Here is a 21,407-nt window from a genome sequence, read left to right as displayed (position 1 = left end):
AATAAGCTTTCATTGGCAACCGTTTCGAACGTTCCCAGATCGAACGAATTCAAGCACAGCTTCGAATACTTCTTATCCTTTCCAAGCACTCACTACGATGTTATTGATTATGATACTTTCAGTTACAATACACATTTCCCTTAAGTACATTCTTTTACGCCACGCTCACAACATTTTGCCTACGTTTATACTTGATCGTGCTTAACGCGCGATTCCGACCGCCCCGGACGTACCCAGTGAAACATTACTATACTACAAACTAGCAACAAACAGAACAAAACTCAACATTACGCTAAATGCCAAAAAACAAATCAACAAACGAACCATCTGTCCGTAGTAAGGGTACATGCGACATGGCTTGCGGGAAAAGATTCGGGTGCCCTCGCCCAAAATTGCCTACCAGGATACGCCAGCACCACCGTTCTGCTGGAGGACGTAAATCTTAATGCCGTAAGTTGTCGTCACGCAGACATACACACACACACACGTACAAGAGAAAAGCTCCTTACGCGAGCTTCGAGCATGTCGGACTCGGACAATTGTGGGTGACCATATTTACAGATTACATCAAACCCCGGACGAGCGTCTGTCGCGTGTGTCATCAACCGGCGAAGCACTCGCGTCGAGCACCGGGGAGCACTGGTAGTACCGCGCACGGAAGGAAGCTCAGTAAAAATGGTAAACAGCTAAACACCGGTGTAACAATGGCACCGCACACCGGGTCCAGCTTATGCCAGTGAGTGTACCTTCGCCGACAGACAGTTGTGGAGCACGAATACAACCGGCTTGGGACAGCACTCCATGTCCAGTTCCTGGTTTTTGGGGAAAGCGTTCGAAAGCAAAGATACAAAGATGTTAGCAGAGCGAGCTCACACATACGAAACATGGGAGTAATCCGGGACAGACCCGGACAGACGATGACTTACGAGTTCCGCACCATCCTCCGTGCCGGTGAAGTCGAGGTACAGCAGCTTATTACCATCGTCGGCCGAACCTTTCAGCTTGTCGAACGGGAACGTCCAGAGGGCTTTCGAAGCGGGACCGAGCCCACTGTCTAGCAGCGTAAATCCACGGTCCAGGTGTACGATTAATTGACAAGGACGTCCCTGTGGAGTAGAGATGGAGTGAAGGCTTACATCAGTAATTGCTCTTATTTGCATGTATCTTTTTTTCTTCTAGATGACAAGATCCAACTAACAGTTGATTATTGATTTTATTGTGGCGATCATTCAAGCCATTTGAACGGCACCTACCACGGACCGTCTCTCACCGATCGGCGATCAGACAAAGGCCCAGTAATCCTTCCGTGCCTGAATTGCAAGTAGCGTGCAGAAGCGAATTCCAATTATTGGTTCGATTAGCTGTCGTATTTTGTCACCCCGGTGTAATCGCTTTAGTCGCCGACCCGGAACCCGGTCGGATGAACCGTTCCACTAAATTGACTGCATCCTGCGCACCGCGTATTCCGCGTGGAATTTGCATCATCGGAAAAGAGGGGCCCAAAAATAGTTATCGCCCACGGACCTTTTGCGTCGGTAAAGTGTGCTAGTACGGTGTGGTAGAGAGTACGAGATTAAAACGCATTCTCCTTTAATTTCGCTGTACCAGTGGTGCCGCAGCTACTAGCAGAACCGAGCGTCGGGAAGCGTGGAAGCTACTTAACGGACAGGAGCGAACAAATTGTGATACCGTGCGCTGTGGGCAAGGATGAAAAAAAACGGAAGCCAATCGAAGCATCCCGCACATCCGCAACGCATTCGCAGTTGCCCCTGTTTGCCAATTAATAACCGAAGCCCAACCGTGCCGAAGCGAAATTCGATTCCGGGAGTTTAATCCCGCTTGGCGGAAATTGCAACACTCCACTCCGGGTTTTCTGGGAAAAATCACGCAAGGATGGCAGAGAGCGGAAAAAGGAACGGCAAACCGAGCAGAACGGAAATGGCCGATTAGCTAGCAGGCAGGAGTAGAGTATGGTGTGAAAGAGCCAGTGAAAAAAAAAACCACGTCGATAGCATCGCACTATCCGAACGGTGGCTGCGCTCGGTACTCCAAGTGCGGGACGTGTGGTTAGCCGTGGTACCCGAAAACATTGGCGATCTAAATGTGGCTCGTGTCAATAAAGCAGCGCGAGCAAGCAACACGGTCAGTTGTGCCAACAAATTCAGCGTAGCCACGCTTACCGCAGCTTGATTTTACGCTTGGTGCAGGTTTGTGCCTTTCCTTCACACTAAAACTCACAAAGCCTCCGCCAATGGCCACCGCGCACGATCCGATGCTGTGCTGGGGGGCATTTGGGGATTAAGGTGTAGTTACTGTTGTGCTGTACCTACACAAGGCCGCGTTTGCGTGCGGGTGAGCATTTTAATTAAACCGTCGGCCGATAAAGCTTGGAAGCGTGCCACAAGTTTGCTTACCGAGCGAGGCGGATCGAGTGCGAGGAATTAAAGCAAAATCGATCACGCTTTATGTAACGATTAGCTGCCCCGGAGGGAAGCGATTGGCAATCGGCAGGAGGTACGGTTTCGTGGAAGCATGAGAGCATCGCTTTGAATATTTGTTTACCGATTGGGTACCAGGCGGCGTGGTGAAAAGGGAACGTGTGGATAGAGCGATATGGAAATGATACCAATGGGATCAAATTTTTGCAATGCTTTAAGTTAAGTTAGGTATAAAGTACACTTGAATTATACCGTAACTGCCAGGACATATCAAAGCGAAAGTCAACTAGTCGAGTTGGTCATGAAGGAAGCCACAACATGCCCGATCTGCGCCTAAAAGTATGTAATGTTTAAGTCTTTAGTATTTCGGGGTTTATCGCCACCATTAGGCCATTAGATAAATATATTTAAAGGACATCAAAAGAGAGTCAAATTCCCATGAAGGTAATGAAAAAAAAACTAATTATAGTCTCTTCTTTAAATCGATCTGGAAAATCAAATTTCGTCACACTTAGAGCCGCCTAAAAGTATGCTCTTTTAAAGATATTGGTATTTTGAGATTTTCTGATTATAATTTTTCTATAGGACAGTCTAATTAAAAAGAAGGAAATGAAAACAAGCACCAGATAAAGTCTTGCTAGTATCAACGTCACATTTGGTAGCGCCTAAATGTATGCTATATTTACGGAATTGAGCATTTATTAAGCGTTCCCGTGTCCCGTGTGCTTTACTCACCTGAAATAGGCAACGGAAGGAAAACTCTCGCTGACAGATGATGGCATTATGGCAGCCCTGCACCAATACGCGGGCCCACGCCGCCATATCCCGGTTCGTCTCCGACCGTAACCAATGGCTAACGACGCCCCGTGTCGTACCGCACCGGATGCAGAATACGCTCGAATGTGTGCTCTGAAGGAGAATGGAAGAAGGCGGAAAACACAAATGAAACGATATAAATGAGCAAACAGAAAGGGGAAAAAACGGGAACAAACAATACAGCAGGGACAAATGGAATTAAAACAAAAATGCTAGCAAACACGAGTTAGAGTAAAAGCAGGGAAGCTTTTCCCTATGGCAGAAGGTGCGCCATGTGTGTGTATTTGGATATACTTACCGAGTTGGAACCGACGGTTGATGTGTTGCCAGCACCGGCTAACCGAGTGGCCACCAGGGGACAGCTTTCGAACGGTCTGCTCCACGCTTCCACCGACCATGGTGCGCTTTCGTACAAGCTACCGAGAGAAAGAGGGAAAGAACAGTTGATACCGTGAAACGAACAATGTGCAAAACAAACGAACCATCAGCAATTGGAGCAAAGGTTTAAAACGCGCGGGCGCGCGTGTGTGTAAAATGGCGAATAATAAAACGGAACACAAACACAGACAATAAAACAGGAACAAACAAAACAAGACATAGAAATTGTAGCAACAACACAAAACCATCCTGCAGGTTTGTATGCGCTCGCAAGAGTGTTCAACGAGGAATTAAAAACAAACGAAAACATAAACCTGCAATAGGGAAAAGTAACCAGTGGGATGGGACGGATACGCCAGCGCGATATTTGCGAGACAAAGTCCAGAAGAACAATAGGAACAAAAAGCGCCCTCGTACCTTCGAACTGGACACAATGTCTAACCAAACAAAAGGACAGCATTTTGATAAGGGAGAAGCGACAGGACTGGAGGGACCAGTTTACCAGCGAAAGATGCAAAAAAAAACCAAATGAGGAAGCAAATTCTGCCTCACTAGCTTTCGTCCTAGTCTCGTAATGAGCTTAGTACTCGCAATATTTCAATTTGCCCTCGAGAAAATGCGAGTGGGGTGGGAAATTATTTCAAGATTAGATTCCATCCCCAAACCGATAAAGCCGTTCCGTACACTGGGAAAACTTCCAAAAAAATGTAGCATTAAAAAACCGAGAAAATAGCAACGAAAGGTGATGCACGAGGCGATGCACTGTGGGATAACGCGGAACAAAAATGGCGGACATTTTATGTGATGTTTTATTTGATATTTAGTCTAGTTGTACTAGTTGTTGGGGCGGCCGGTAGGATGATGGTAGCGGCGCCGGTCTTCACACGAACGGACCGTGGGAAAATCCCATCCGGACCAATCCCCCGTCCACATGACTGACTATCCATCTACGTGGTAGAATAAGTCTAGTAAGCTAGAAATGGCAAGCCTAGACTTCATGAGGTTGTTGTGCCGATAACGAAAAAGAATAGCATTTTAAGTTCAAATTGCCATGTCTCGTTCAAAATGAATCCAGGTAGTCTCTGAGTTACTCTTTACTGCGAAGATTCGCTTGTCTCTATTTTCTGTGTATGTAGAATCCAGAATTTCGAAGGCCGCGTATGTCAAATACCGGTTCTACTGCAAAGTTACAGAGTTGACTTCATTTGTAATCAGTATTGAACTTACGAAACGTCGAAGAATATATCAACAGATTGTTAAAATATTATGACAGATAGAATTAGAAGCCATTTTTTCAACATATTCAGGATTTATGCTAACTACTAAACTAAGACAGTACTTTTTTTTAAGTCACGTATGTTAAACACCGTGTACCTCGAGAAACATCTGTATTGTTTATTTCATCAGTTGAACAGATGTTAATAATCAAGAAAAGCAATAGTAAAAGAGTAGTTTATTTAGTATACCAACTAATATTTCATGAAAATTTCGCTATACAACGTTTTCGATGTTTAGAGCTAGTTGAACAAAGCAAAAATCGATTAATTTGATTTTTTTAAAGTGATGTTTGCTGGTAGTTTTGCTCAAAATATTTGGCATTTATTTGACTTTTAATTAGTTCATCGCAAAGTTTTTCTATTGATACGACACACGCATTCACATGCATTTCTATAAATGTTTTGCGTCCCATACAATAGAAATTTGGAATGATTTTTTTACGAATCTAAAACATTCTTCATTGTTTACATATATTCACAACTTTAGCATTAATTCAGCTTTTAATTGAGATGAAACATGGAATTTGTCTCTTTTTGCAACTCTTCAACTTTTATCTAATATGACAAACTTTATGTCCGCTCACTGTACCACCGTGCGGTGGGAGGAACAGCACGAATAGAACGTTAAATACTGCAACAATCGGGTTTGATGTTGAGTTCGCCTTCGAAAAAGGCATGGAATTTTTCTTGCACGCTCCTTCCGCCATAGTGTTTGCTGCATCTGGTTTTCTGCCGTTCCAAACTCGATAAAAAGCGAGATAAAAATGTACCAAATGAAACGGAAAACCAGAAAAAAAAACATGATGCTTTTTTGCCCACTTGAAAGGTAAACAGATACGCGGAGGGTGAAACATGAAAGTCAGCGCAATGGCCATCATCACCGTTGTGCATGTACAAGAGTGCATGAAACGGTCAACATTTGCCGAGCAAATGTCCCAACTTTACTTCCCAACCCCCTAACGGTGGAGCGGTGGGGGAGAGTTTGTATATTTTTGTACAAGTAAAGTGCTTTATGTCGAATTGCATTCTCATTACACTTTTCCCGGGCAGTGTGTAAGTAGCAGCGCTACTATAGAACGAAACATTACGAAACGGCAAACACCATCGAAGGTAGGATGCGATGGTAAAACAGCTACCTCCAAATGTACAAATGTCCACACGATGTAGCGGCATGCAATTAAAGTGCTCAACAGTAAGACAGAAGGAAGCCCACCGGAATGGAGAGCTAGCAACAACAGCAACATAAAAAAACACCCCGTTGGCACAAAATAAAGCAAGCCATGCGAAACTTAAACAAAACAAAATACTTGTGTTGACAGTAATTAAGGAAGCATTCGGCAAACGGCACTGCTGTTGCTGGAGCTGCCTAATTTTTTTGGTCGTTTCTCGTAGAAGATGCTTGAAAAATGTTGCTCCTCTACGTTTCTTATCTTAGGACATAGCACAGACAGCCCCACCGCTCCTTAGATGGATGGTCCTTGAATGGCTGGTTCGTTTTTTTGGTGTTCGTTTTTCTTCGACGATAATTAAGCCCTTACAGACGGCTTTGCTTGGCACACAAAATGCTGCTATTCGTCTTGCAATGGCTTGCTTGCTGCCCGAAATGCAATGAATGCATTGTGGAGGACGGTGAACAAGTAGATGAAATGATTTAATTTTTTTTTTGGGTGCAAAAATATGAAGTGTCAGGCTACGATTTATGATTGAAGTGGCGCGATGGATGAGAATTTGCATTTAACGATGGTAGAACATGAACATCTGAGCAGAGTGTTTGATAAGTACCATTCAGTAGCACTTGTTAAAATGTATTTTTAAACAGTTAAACAATACTTGAAAAAAACTTTAAATAATTTAAGCAACATACTGAAACACCCGTTTGCCTTTAAATGGATAAGAAAAAGAAAAACTCCCATCCCAGATTCGATCGCAATCGGAATCATGCATTAGAATGAATGATGAACCATGGTACGGATTGTTTCACCTTCAATTAACCTGCTACCTGCACATTATAAGGCTTTCACCTTTGGATTGATTTGGTCCTATTTTATTTTGTATTATCCTAAGTGTTTTCCACCCGGAAAAGGGAATCGTTCGATGGAAGGTGGCCGGTGGTCTGGTGGTAGCATATTTACATATTTGATTATTCACTCGAACACACCTGCTTCTTTCCCGGGCGGTGTACCTTCATTATCGCGACCGTGCCTTAAAATGTTTCCAGAGTGTGGGATTTATTTGTCGTCTGAAACCCGACGGCCTCATCCTTCGGCGCAAAGATCGAAGAAGGATGCTTTTGCCGAACGGGCTATTGCTCAACATTATCCGCTCAAGATGTTCGGCTGGGTGTTTAGGTAAATCCGAAATGGAAACCTTTCGGATGGCAATTTATCGCACCGTTTGCAGAACCCGTCAAAATTGTCAATCCCGATGTGAAGGTTCCCCGGTACCGTGACTCCCCAAAAACCTCAACACGCCAATCGGCCTTGATTGGTTGCCTTGATTGGTGGTGGGTTTTCGCGTGCTGGGAAGTTTCCCGGTAGATGGCGTTAACCATTTCCCGTTTCCGGTGTGGAAGGAGTGAGCGAGAAGAGAAGTGGTGGTGTGAGGTTTGCACTAATGTAAGCGGCTGTTGATTAAAATCAGGAACCATATTTACAAAAGTGATGAAATAGCTATGTTTTTGAACTTGTGCTAGCATGAAACTCCACAAGAAGGTTAGTATGAATGAAGGGATTAAAAAGTAGTGCAAGAACTCAGAATTTCTTCAAAGTTTCGTTCACACAATGTCTTTGTGTTCAATCTTTGCAAATACTCAAATAAATTGGATGCCCGAGGATTATTATGTCTAGCATAATCATTGCACATTAATGAACAAATATTAGATTGTACTTTCCAATACCATGTCGGTGCATGGCATTGAGCCATTTGGCAGCACGGAATTCGATGGATCGTGACATTCATGGTTGCTCCAGCACCAAGCGAGTTCCATTACGTTTGTCAATTAGAAATCCATTCAACTCGAAGGATATCCCCAAAACGATGCAACTCGAAATGCTTCGGTTCATTCCATTCCCACCCGGGCAAGAAGACGGCAGTCACTCGGCAGGAAAGGAGGAAAATCAAATTAATCATTCCTTCGGTTCGGAGTTCCCGTTCTGGGCAAGGCTTTCAATTTGAGCTGGCCCAGCGTACGGAGGACCTTCCATTATCTTTTACGACCACCAGTCAAGACCCACTCGCCTCCCGCATTTCGACCGCTGTCGTGGTGTGCCAACTACATTCCACGAATTGATATTAGTTTAGACATGGTTGATCCCGAGGTTCCTTAATCAAGCTGACAGGGTAACCTTCCGCTTTGTGATGACCGAGATCTCGAGATTTGTGGATACCGTGGGCGTACCGTGGAATGAAGATGCGGGTTTGCGAGTGTTCCAACTGCAAGCGAACCAATCTCTTGCATCACCACCCAGTGGTCACTGTGGACAATTACGAATTCATCCTTGGCAAACCACACGCCATTCGGTGTTATCAAGATGGAAGCGAATGAATGAACGTCTAATCTGGTGGGAAGATACGAACTGACAAGGTTTGAAGTACGCATTGACAATGCTAAGCAACATTACCACTGTGAAAAGAGACTGCGATCGGGAACAAGCCGTACTGTTGTGGTAGAACCAAGACACTTGCTGTAAAATATTACAATTTGTTATACAAATTGCATACATTTAGGCGGTATAGGAGTGAATTGTGGAGAGTAAAGAATATTGTTCAACAACAATTTAACCACGTGCAGCTTGTGGAAAACAAAGGGAGTATCAGTTGCTAAACTCCATTTTGTAGCAATTCTTAAAGAAACATTTCGTGTGAGAACCACACGGTAAGCTTTCGCAAAATTTATAACACAAAGCCATCGAAAACCCTTTTAGGCACCGGGAATGAGTAATTGGATTTACTTAGGCACAAATCCATTCCCTACTTCAGCATTCAAAAGATAGCAATTTCGCTGTGCTCAACAACTGGTTCGGTTTCGGTGCCGGATTGACTCATATGATAGGATGTAAATGTTCATTCGCCGTTAGTCTGCCTGGTGAAAGGGGAGAAGCACTGCTCCCAAACAACTTCTCAACGGGGCGAAATCATTGCATCAATGTTAGGGCAGAAGTGGCAGACACGCAGCAGAAACCTTGGAATCGTGGAAAAGGTATTTGTAAAATTACAAATGTTACTAGCAAACTCCGCTCTCCTCTCCTCACAAAAACCATCTCTTCGGTTTGCCGTGCCCGGGACCGTGCCGCGTGCCAACATTTATTAACCGCAAGATTTTATGCGTAATTTATCGCGCACAGAGTTGTTTCCCGGTTCGGCAAATATCAGGCCCCGGGAGGGGGCGGTTGGGTTGGGAAGCAAATGAAAAGCGTGATAAGCGCTAGATAAAAGTTGGTACGTGAGGCAGGCACAGGAACCGGAGTTTGTCTTTGCGCGTCGAGCGAATATCAATGCGTCGGGAAAATAGCGTGGCCAAACTCGTGGTGAAAACTCCTAGCCTCCTAGCCGACGGCTAGTTCGGTGTGAACCGCGGCTCGAAGGGTACCGTGGGCCGAAGCGGAACTCCAACTTGTTCGACGTGCGCTAGTTGTGGGTAACCCGGGTGCCTAAACGAGCCAAGACATGTGTTGTTTTGCGTGTACGGAAGTTTCTGTGCCCGGCCGTTCTGTTTGTACGCGAGACTGTGTTCGGTGTTCGTGACTTTTCGGTTGTGCTTCAGCCCCTCCTCGCGCGCGTTTCCCGCTTTTCACCGGGCCCAAAGTTTGCCCTCACTGTTGTGCCAAGAAAGACAAAGTTCTGCGTCCGAAGAATCATCGACTTTTGGAGCGACTTTTGTGCCGTACGACTGACGAACGGATTTCATGCGAAGAAACGTTTGGTGGTCGCCCGGTTTCGTCCACCTGCTTGGATGGCAGCCAATAGCCAGCTGCTTAATGGAGCAACCGCGCCAAACAAACGTTTCGGGGATGAACGTCTAGGGGCGCAAAAGCGTGCGTTGTTCCGTCCGTCAACGTTGGGCGGAGGTTACGGATCGGTTCAGTGTCTAAACCGCTCCGACCGATGTGTATTCGGTCAAAGTTTTCCTCGTTCGCACATATGAGGACGTGATTTTGGTTGGAATTTCGCAAGGCAAGAGTAAAAAGTTGGGCAAAGTCTTTCCGCTACTTATCATAACATTAACTGGTAGTGATGGTAAATGTTGGTTTTCTGCAGCGGGTTTTTTGTATGGTTTGCTGCAACAGGAGTTCGGAAAATGCATATAATTACACATTTAGTACTACATTTAGTTCATTTAGTGGTGGATGATTCTATCTCCAATTCATATACCTTAACTAATCTACACACCGAAAGAATGAAACTGACTCTATATTAATAAGATTCTAGAATCGCTCCAAATTATTGAGTACAAGGAAATCTACACTTCTCTAAAAAATTATCATCCGTTGATGGTCCTGGAATCTTTGAAGATTTACACGCCGAATAATTAGGGTTGTGTAATGTACTAATGCTTTTTTTTTATTCACGAGAGTATGGATGGGCAAAATACATGGATTTGCCAAAAAAAAACAAGTAGTCCTTGAGATACAAAGTACCTTTTATACAAGGTTTTGGAGATACGCAATTCTTGAAATTTGACATCTGAGCTGGTTCAATATGCAATAAAATATTGAAGCACTAATGCTAACACAACTAGAACTGGATTAAATGTATAAACGTATGCTTAGTTTAGGAGTTCTAAGTTATTATTGTTGTGTTTGCTGTTTTGCAGCTGAAAAGGGTGCGATCGTTGAACGCAACTCTTATTATATCATCGACGGTGGCGCCCTCTGTGGTCAAACGAACTGAACTTCAATCGGCAGGTTGTGTCAAAAACTTTGACATTTACTGTTGTAAACAACCCGTACGGTCGTCCGTAGTGCGTGTCTTTCGCATGGGGCTGTCCAATAAAGGCAACGAGTACGAACACAACAGTTTGATAATGTTTACTTTAAAAAAGTCGATAATATGACAAAGAGCCGTTATAACTGTAATAAAATAAATGCTTTATAAAAGTCGCCAGAAACACTAAGTACGATAAGAGCAAAGAAGGAAGTGAACACTGTAACATATAAGTAAAAATGATTCGAGACACGCAGTTTCTTGTGAAATACAGCGATCCGCTATAATACTGTTCCTCGGGGATTATCTGTATTGAGATGATTTTAAGATTCTTTAATCTTTGTAGATTGGAATAGAACTTATTTAATTTCTGCAGGTAAATGATTCAATATAATTGCGTAATTTTTAGAAATAGTTTGAAAGTTCAGAGACTTAGGAATCTCTAAAGATTCACAAGCTTGAACACAAAAACAAAAACGCCCAAAATGTAACAAATCCAACACACTATTGAGATAAAGATGTCCGCTTGAAAGCTGACAAATCTGGCACCCGCTTACGACAGCGGTGTCTTCCATTCTTAAAGATTAAAGTGACGTTCAAAGGGAAAGCGAAGGAACCAAGCAAGCAGAAACAGCCAAAAACAATCATCTGGACATTATCTCCGTGGGTGGTAGCAGGATGTGGAAGTTTTTAGTGAATGCCGTTGCCATATGGAAGATATATTTCCGCCAGTGTTTGGATGGTGCGGTTAGGTGGAAATGGGCAAAAGAAGACGCTCGTTCGGTTCATCCATCGTTCTTCGCTCGGTTCACGCTGAGTATGTTTTATTTGCCCACTCTCCCCCCACCGGTTCGGTAATGCGCGCATTATGGAGGAAAGAATTGTAGAAAATCCAAGATCCCTTTAGCAGAGTGGCGAATAGGTAGGAACCATTCACATCCCCTTGTAGAAGAACATTGAGAGCTGCGTTTTCCTTATTCCTGTTTCAATTTACTTTCCATCGTATGGGTGCCCAGTAGGACAAACAGGATGAGGTAGCTGCAATAGGAGACCGGCGGCCAACATAGACAAACATAAAATCCCGAAGACAAACCGTTCTGGCAGGGGTGGGTAACCAACCTTCGCTTAGTAGGTGATGGTTTGATGGTCTTTACTTACCGCAGCTCTCGATCGGTTACTGCAACGAAAATCGATTGCCATTTGTCCAGTTCGTCGGAGCTCTCCGAGCTGGAGCGTCCATTCTGTGGAAGGAAAATGAGTGCAGTAGAAAGAAAAAAAGTCGTAAAAAATAAGAAAAATGGCCATATAAGAAGAAGGAAAACACACACACACACATACAAAGAATGGAATGAAAACTTCGGTCGAAACGATGGTCGAATAAAGGCAGAGATAAAAGTTGATGAGTTTCCACACCCGCCAAATTCCGGCGACCGCCGGGGCCCGTACGCCCTCTGCCAATCGTATCCCCAGCATGCACTCGGGGGGTTTTTTTTATAGCATCTTCTTGCACAAAACCCTTAGTTTGTTGATTGGTGTACACAATTGTGGTTGATGGTACCGTGTTCTTGTTCGTTTCTTTCTGCTTTGTTTTGTTTTGGTAAGCATTTTCTTTTCTGCTTTTCGCTGCTCTGTGTCGGTCGTGTGCGAGCGAGGGGTTAGATTTGCCGTTGAGTAAACTTGAACTCCCGTCCCGTAATGGAAGTCGAAGTGCAAATGGTGCACATTCCGAGCTGATTGCAGCGGACATCACAGTCAATGGAGCCGATAATGAACGACAGTTTCGATTGGAATGCAGGGCAGATAAGTTAAGGTTAAGGAATAGAAGGATTTCAAACAGCTACTACCCAAAATTGGAATCCTTTTTTTTTTTTGGGATGTACAGAAACTGCTTCTCTTTCATGGGAATGCAGCAAAATCGCTTTTAAAATTTGATGACATACGGTGATAAATGAACTGCTTTGAGGAACAAACACGAAAGGGCCAAATATTGCTGCTCAATTAGGCACCCGCTTCCATCCATGGCAAACTGTTTTCGATTTTGCCCCCCGCTTCCTGCACCATTTAATTAGGGAACTTTCGGTTGGGCAGCACTTTAACCTGCCGGCCAACAGACACACACAAAAACTAGACAAATAAAATAGAAACGCCCGCCCGCAAAGGTTGCACTTTCACACCGTGCAACGGGTGTCCAATTAAAACAGAGCAGCATAATTAAACTTTCCAGCCAGCTGTCATGCAAAAGGCTGTCTGGCGCGGGAAAGCTTCTGGCTCTGGACGAGGATTCGGGCTGCGGGTTTTTTCCACCCCCGGTTTGTTTTGCTGCTTTTTCGTTCACTTTCCGGTATGCGAACGGTGTTCAGATGCCGGAGGTCAAGGAACAGGGTACCGTCCCCGGGAAGCAGCACTCAGCACACGACCAGCATGGAATTAGCCTTCTCGATGAGGTAGGCGAAACAAACAAACTCCACGCGAAATCCGGAGCAAACAAGCAAAACATCTTCGACAGCACGAGCCACAATAACCGAATGCGCACTGCCAGCTGCAGGAACAGCACCGGATTGCCTACCCACCAGGCGCACAGATGTGCGAACCACCGTCGCCGTGTCGGTACTCACCGGTTCACCACCGCTCCGCCGACTCAGCCAACCGATATGCTTCAGCTCGCCGATGATCGATACCAGTGCCCGGTTGGCATCCAGCAGCGCCTTCTGAGTGCTCTTGCCGATGGCGGAGTGCAGCGCGTTAAACCATGTGGTCGCTTCCTGGGGATCCATCGCTCGCAAGATGCACGAATGGATGCCATCCGGTGAGTGGAGCTCTATGCAGCGGTTCTCTGTAACGGGAAGAAACAGCAGAATGAAAGGAGGTGTGCAGTGTACACTGAAGCAAAATGGGGCCAATCAGCCCCTGTGCTACTTCTGTGTGGCGCTTGGCGAATTTTTGCTGGTAAAATGATGTGGGTGGTGTGGTGTGAAGAGAATTAAATTTGTTGGCAGATTATGGGCGCAAGAACACTTCAGTGGACATTTCTTTCCTCGCAGAGAAAAAATGCTCAAGTCGAGATTTTTACATGGCAGAAAGGAAGTTCCAGTTGATACCTTCGCACGCCCAACAGTGGCGTGTAAAAATATGAGTGATTCAATTATTGCTCAAGAGCCAACTGCCCTAGAGCAACGAGATAATCGCAAAGACTTTTTCATGCACTGGAAATAGCACTGGAACTGATATTACACACGGAACCGGAAATGTGTTTTGCAACGCTCTGCTCGGGAAAAAGTGAATTAATTAATTGCTGTTTTCCAAGTGCCAAGTGCTTATGAGGGGAAATTTGTGTAACAGTTGATAACGCACAAGCAAAAGGCTCGCGTTCCGGCGTGTTCGGTAGGGAAAAATAATTTCCACTCATCGGGCGGACGGATATTTTCCACCGTTAACCAACGTTCCCCCTTTCGTGGAAGCCCACCCACCTCCTGAGAGAAGGTGTCAGTTTGACTTCATTATGGTGCAAGATCAAATTAAATTGTCATGAAAGTAAAATGAAACGCGCACTAATTAGAGGAAGGATAATGAAATTACCATCTCCTGGGCGCGCCTGATCTCATGGCGTATTACTCCGGAACGGAATTTCCACCCGCTTTCCCTTCCACCCACACAAACATACACTCACCCACATGCACACGTTTACACGTAAGGCAAACGAGGCAATCACAATTCAAGGTGACCGTTCGGTTAAATGAACCATTTCGATCTCTCAAGCATCCTGTTGTCCCCGAAGCGTCGAGGTGAATGCACATTGTATTAGCATGCACATGGTACGAGGACGTCTCGTTGGAATGTAATTAACCTTATCCGTGGGAAGAAAACAAAGCAGCACGAGAACAAAACGCTTGACTTGGCTGGCTGCCGGTCCCGCTGGGGCTAATATCACGGGGGGTTGAAATTGCATTCGCATGTGTGAAACTGTGGCACGATGACAGGTAGCAATGCTGTCACAATTCTAGCGCAAGCAGTAGCAGATGTAAGGTAGAGAAAAAATATAGTTTGGAGTTTATAACATTAAGGGGAGTTGGTTTGTTAAAAACATCAATACTTTTGTTTTATAAAATTCCTTATAGTATTGGCCCTACTTATTTCGTAGACCTGTGAAGCTATTGTGTTGGAATCTTTTTCCGATATTCTTCACACATTTTTCATTTATATACCAAAAACTTGGGTTTTTTGACAGCTTTCCATAGAAAGTTTAGAGTTTAATAAAAATAATATCAATACTTTTGACTTTGCAAACCTTCAAATGGTAACAATATTTGTTCTAGAGATGCAAGGTTCCTCCATATGGATATTAAGCTTGAAAATTTGACAGCTAAGGTAATTTCAGCACAAAATTCAGACAAAAAGGGGAAAAAATGGATGATTTTGTTTTCCTTTGTCGTATACAATATGTGTTTTTAAATGTTGATGAAGTTTTCATTCAAAATAGCTTTTTTTAGAAATGTTGTGTCATTTTCGATGTAATTCTTCCTATCTACTATTAAATTAAATATTATTTATTAAATATTTTAATATTAAATTAAATAATTAATATTCAAAATAGATGATTAAATTGCCTTTTAAGAGAAGTGCTAGATTTTTGGGCTCCAGAAACGTTCGTAGTGGTTGTAAACAGCAAATTTATTATTTTTTGCAAGTTTTTTGTAATCTTTTGTGTACATTCTCGCATTAACGAGTTCTTAATTTTGTGTTAAATGAGTGCGATTTTGTGAACTCCATTTTCCATGAAACATGAGCCACACAGCAACCATGGAATGGAGAGAAATCAGCGACGAACGACCCCTTGCCGTACGAATTCAAACACATCTCCAACTATTACGGATCATTATTTTATTGAATAAAAACAATCATCAGCACAGACAATCATTTCTGCCAAATGTACCCTCAAAATCTCAATCCCAAATCCTTCTAAATACCAATTGTCATGCTTGTTCCAGTGCTCCACTAACCTCGTTCGATGGTTCGATGGAATGCCGTCCCTGTTTCCCAAAATTATCAACCCCACCAGGGCAACCACCACCATCCACCGTCCCAAAGCAAACACAAATCTAAAGTTGCCCTCACCCTTCGAACAATAAATCGTGCCCTCGTGCCTTGCTTCTTAGAAAGCGGGAGTGCCTAGACGACCGTTTAAGATAAGAAAATTTGTTGCCCTTTTGGCCACACGCAAAATCCTTTCGGAGCGATGGGGACAAACATTTTCCCACCCACCGTACCGAATCCCAGCTTAACCGTTGCTTTTTTGGAAGGGAAATTCGATTTACAATAAATTTTACCACGATTTTAGGCGTCACGAACGGTCACGAACAGAAACACATTCTGTTGGCACTTTTCTGTTCTGGTGTTCGTGTGATATCTGCACGAAGAAAGGGGGAGGGGGGGAATCTGAGATAAAATCTCAACATTGTTGTTATTTATGCGGCCCGTTTCGGGACGCCTCTTTGATTGGCAGCTGGGGCGGGTAAGAGGACAGCCGGAGAAATGGGGTGGATGTGTGTTTTCCGTAAAAAGAGCAGTATTTTTTGTTAGCATTTGTTTCTCTGTTCACGATATCGCTCCACCAAACACCCGCCCCCCCATCGGTTGCGTTTGTTACGAAAATAAAACCGTATATATGCTTACGGGATTCGGCGAAAAGCATTGGAGCTTTTTCCACCCTTTAAGACAACATTTCGCACGCGTCTTATCGGGGCGGGGTGTTGACGCAAATGGTTCATAATGTTGAATGTTTTACCGTACTGAAGGGGGGGCGGTGGTGAGCGTGACGCATTTGACGTGCAATTCGTGCTAAAGTATGGGTTTTTATAGCGAAACTTTGTGCTGCACATGTGAGCATGGTGGAAAGCGCATAAATTTACACCGGGAAAGCACCAATAATCGAGATATCATATCCGATGTGTGCCACACATCGCTTCTCCCATGCTCGTGAATGTAGTTTTGGATGATTGTTTAGAGATTTTCCCATTTCTTTTCTCGGTCCGCCGTGCAGCGGGAGGCTGTAATCGATGACTAAAACGATGGTTTACGATCAATGTGGAAATGTACCGGCACCGTATTGTGCTGGTGGCGTGGCCAAGTTACGGCCAAAGTTTCGTTATGATCTCCAGCATGTTGTTTCGGTTAACCCGCTTGGGGCACACGGTGGTTGTATATTCTTTGGAATGCAATGCAGCACAATAGTTCTGTTTTATTTCGACCACTTTGAAACTTTTCCACTTCTGTCTCATGTACTCCCGGCAGACTGGATCGTGTAGCATAAAGAGAACATACGGAACACAGATAAACTATTGGCCTGGATTGGATAGGGATGATTTTTCAACTTTTATCCCAAGGTCCAGAAAAAGAAGAGTAATGTTGGGAGGGGGTGGGGGGGAGTTTTTTTTTTTAAATAAGAAAAGTATGCCCGATTGAAGTGGGATTTGGCAAAAGTTTCATAGCCGTAAAGACCTGATTTACTCGCTTCCCCGTGTGAGTGTAAGTCGATACGGTTATGCAGGTCAGAATCAAAAGCATATCGAAAGGCAGGGGATTCACTGCTCGATCCAAGTTTACTGTTTGATGGCAGAAAAACTATTGATAGACTGTACGCTTTTGGGCGAAGATAAACTTGTTTAGCATTATTTCATGCATGGCTTCCAACAGATTCCAGATGGGAAAATAGTGCGCGCTGGAAAATTCTTTTTTGTTTCTTCAAATGTTTCTTTCTAAAATAGATTTTTAAGGGCTCTTTTTGTTAATCCGTGTTGAAGCATTTCAATTTAAATTTTATAGAATATCAGTTTCTCTTCCCTTATTTCAGCTGCCAACGGTTAGTGCAATGGTGCTAGGATATTATTATACATTATGTTTTGTGGTATGATTGTGCTTAGCACACGATCATGGTGAGTGTAATTTACTCCTCCATTCATTCAACGCCAACCAACGCAAAGCAAGCAAAAGGACGGTTCCATCCTTTTTGATAGGTGGGCGATGCGAACAACAATCGTAAATGGAGTTCTTTCGTTCATTGTGGATGCTCGTTCGGATGAAGAAGTGAGTAAACTCTGCCAAACGGTTGAAAACGGGCAGATTACTACACCACAGTGCCCACGAACGAGAAAGTCGATCGGAATGAGGCCAGCTGAAGCTGGATGAAATTCTTAAAGGTGTTGAAGTTACTCTGTGAATTCGTTAGAAGCTGGCGGAATTGACCTTTTTCACCATCTTTCCATCCGTCCATCCATCCGCACCATTCCGATGTGGATTTTCTGGCGGTATTCAGCGTAAAGTGTAGCAACAGGAAGCTAGCAAAATAATAAAAGCCTCTTTTGTTTAAAAATATGTACATTACTTTGTAAACAACCGAAGTAACTACAGATATTCAGACATTTCTCTAAACTTTTACCAATGCATTTTCATCCCACCCTTGGTAGCAGCACGGAGCAATTTTGTTTCCCACTCGCCAAAGCGGTTGATGATAGACAAAAGGGAAAAATAAGCCACTTCACCGAGATTGGAAAATCGACCCCCTCCCACTGGTACAGGTACAGGAGGCGCAAAGATGAAGACGTCTTGCGATGGGGAAAATAAAACATGAAGCCGGAAATTACCCCATCTCATTTCTATCATCATATTTTTACCGTTCCCGTGTCAGAAAAACGCACCGTGATAGCTTTTCCCGTCGGTATCCTTTCAGTTTTCCAGCCGGGTTTGTTTTTTGTTTTTTGCTTTGTAAACCGTTCGAATCGCACCGTCAACACCAGTTTGAGCGCTGGCGGGGTGTAGATTTTTCATCCCTTTCAGCTTTAAAATCGGATGGGTGGAATCGGGCAGAAATGAAGAAAAACGACCCATCTTCTTGCACGGTACCAAAACCCCGGATGCCACCGGATGATACCAAAAGGTAGAAAACGAAATGGCGAACACTAGAATGAAAAGGGGATTTCAGACGGAGGGTGAAAAAAAACCACCCTACCCCCCACCCCAAATCCCCAGCCAATCCATTTGCCGAGATTTTCGAGCCGATTTTCTTCCGATTGCGTTTGCGGCGTATTTCCGGGGCCAATTTTCCCCTTTGGCGAGCAGAATGTGGCAATGGTCCTGCGTTTTCCCGTTGCACGACGATGCTAACAACTTACTTTAAGGGTTGCCATGTGTGGTTGTGAAACCTGGTGCACCGTGAGAGTTTTACTTTTTTAAATTTTGGTTTGCCTTATTATGACAAATGTGTGCCCTGGGATTTGGCTACAGGTGTGTAAAGGCACGATTTACGGCAGCACATAATGGCGATTGCTGGCGGATCGGTACGAATTTGTAAGTGTTTGTATTGATTCGGTCCCAAAACAACGGAACAATAGAGCAAACTTTTTGGTTTGCGTATGGTGTAAATACAAATCAAATCATGTTTTGATTATTGTATGATATTTCAGCCGTTAGGTAGTTAAAATACATCCCATTGTTTGTAAGCAACAACGAACATTCTTTCTAGTAAACGAATCATGAAGTTTTATTTCCGCAATATTGAATTATTCGACGTAAAATATAAAAGGAAACTCGCATCATGTTCCAAAAGTCACGAAAAAAGGAAATATCACCACTACCATCGATAATGGGCACTTCAAAGTCGGGAAAACTTTTTCCGTCTGTAAAGTTTTCTACAAACTTTTTGTTCCGATCGGCAGAAGAGAATAGCCATTCAAACATGTCCCCGGAGTATTAAAGCAGTTCAAGTAGAAACGAAACGGAATTGTACGAGTGGAAAAATTCAAAATGCTGCTTTCTTCAGTTAAATACATCAGTCGTGTAGAGTTTGAATGTTAATAAACTGTGAAGTGTTTATATTGCGATCAAAATAGTGAGTTTTTGAGGAGAAACATGTGAATACTATTAAATGACACACCTACCACCTAAACGTTTTTTGATCTGTGTTTATTCTGTAAAAATTCCAAATTAATGTATTTAAACGATCTACAAACTTTAATCATAACATCCAATGTAGCAAGTTTGCATAATCCAGGGTCGTATGTATTGCCTCTTGACTTTGCAAAAAAAGCTTATTATTCGTTCTGATTTTTCCAAACCTAAGTTGCAGTTGCCGTATGAGACGCACCGGGCAACCTCCCTGCTAAGTAACTTTCGTTGACCTCAAAGCTCAATGCAATGAGTTCAATTTCGTGCCACAAATACATGCGGGAAAAAAGTTAGTTAGACGGTCAAACCACAGCATCTCACGTTTGATTGTCGATTTTGTACGATGCACATTGTAGGATGTTTCGCCGCAGCATTGATCTGGCAAAACCAAACACACATGATGCTGGCAGTCGCTTCGCCATCGCCACAAACATTTAATGCTTTCGTACGGGTTGGTGGTCTGCGGGCAATGCGAGTCGGAAATGGACGCAGCACAGCGCATGGGATTTGTTGGCGAAATTGAAACTATCAAATGTGCTTCAAAGCTTATTTGACAGCTTAATAGTGTGTGAGACCGGATGGTTAAGTGTGTTTGTGAGCGGCAAGAATGAGTGCAGGGACGAGAAGGAGCTCGTGAATAAATCGAACACATGGAGACGCATGGTGTTTTGTACCATGAATTACGATGGAGACGCACGGTACTTTGTGCGGCAAGCGCGATGGAGGCGCATGGTGGTTCGTTCGGTATGCGCACAAGATACACTTTGCACACGCGAAATGTTCACTAAAATAACACTCTGCTTGTGTAAATGCACTTTGCATTGCCCTGTTGGCGGGGATGGAAATTATGAACATAGCTCTATTTGCTGGTGAATTGCACTTATAATTTCGATCAGCAAACGACGCCAAGCATTCTGCTGCTCGGTTCCATATTTGCGCAAGTAAGAGACAATTTAGTATGCAGATATCTTCACAATGCTTACTTAAGAGATTTGATTTGTATTTTTTACATCTTTCTTTTTCAAACACAAGGAAAACTATGCAATATACAACAACAAAAAATGGTCGAATCTTTCCACACAGTACATTGCACTGTTCGTCATATTCACAACCGGCAAGCAGCAAGCGGTCACGGACAGCAAAGTTTTCACTGTCTACACTGACTTAGGAATGTAGCAACTCGACTGACTCGGTTTTGTGGGATACACCGTAGATGCATGAATGGGAGAAAAGTGGCCGTGTTGTGCAAAGCAGGGACCATGTAAAGTAGTGATTTATTCAAGATTTTATTATTTGCTTTATTCGCTTCTCCGTCCGCCGTGGGACAACCCCCCCACGAGGTTTGTGTAGGTAGGGGAGGGTTTTTCCTTCCCTCTACCTAGTAAAACTTTCCATTTGTACAGCGAGCGAAGGGACAAAAAAAATACCACTCTTAACTGGTAGTGTCGTTGTGATTTTTTGTTTGGAACGCTGGGGTCGATGGAGAACCTCTGCACCTTGAAGTTTAGCCTGTTGAGGAAGGTTTCTTTTTACTGCATGCTGTTTCTTTTAGCCGTTGTTTGTTTTGAAGGCTTTATCCGATGTTGGAAGCGTTGAAAGCAGATATGAAACTGTGAATGGATACTGTTATTTGCGTGCG

The 21,407-nt window shown here is 43.6% G+C and overlaps 1 protein-coding gene across 1 annotated transcript in view; it reads right to left on the bottom strand.

The window, feature by feature from the left end:
- Positions 1-728: 728 nt before the first annotated feature.
- Positions 729-21,407, bottom strand: part of LOC128718871 (beta-1-syntrophin) — a 64,101-nt gene continuing 43,422 nt past the window's right edge. Inside the window, exons 5-10 of the mRNA XM_053812486.1 lie at positions 13,447-13,664; positions 11,990-12,072; positions 3,553-3,670; positions 3,174-3,347; positions 927-1,106; positions 729-812 (exon numbers count right to left, since the gene is read on the bottom strand). Coding sequence (XP_053668461.1) covers positions 729-812; positions 927-1,106; positions 3,174-3,347; positions 3,553-3,670; positions 11,990-12,072; positions 13,447-13,664 — 857 coding nt within the window. The remainder of the gene's footprint in view (positions 813-926; positions 1,107-3,173; positions 3,348-3,552; positions 3,671-11,989; positions 12,073-13,446; positions 13,665-21,407) is intronic.

The sequence above is a fragment of the Anopheles marshallii genome, chromosome 2 (assembly GCF_943734725.1).
Source record: "Anopheles marshallii chromosome 2, idAnoMarsDA_429_01, whole genome shotgun sequence".
In the NCBI taxonomy this organism is placed as follows: Eukaryota; Metazoa; Arthropoda; class Insecta; order Diptera; family Culicidae; genus Anopheles; species Anopheles marshallii.
The sequence above is the reverse complement of the archived record's forward strand: the minus strand, read 5'-3'. Positions and strand labels throughout refer to the sequence as shown.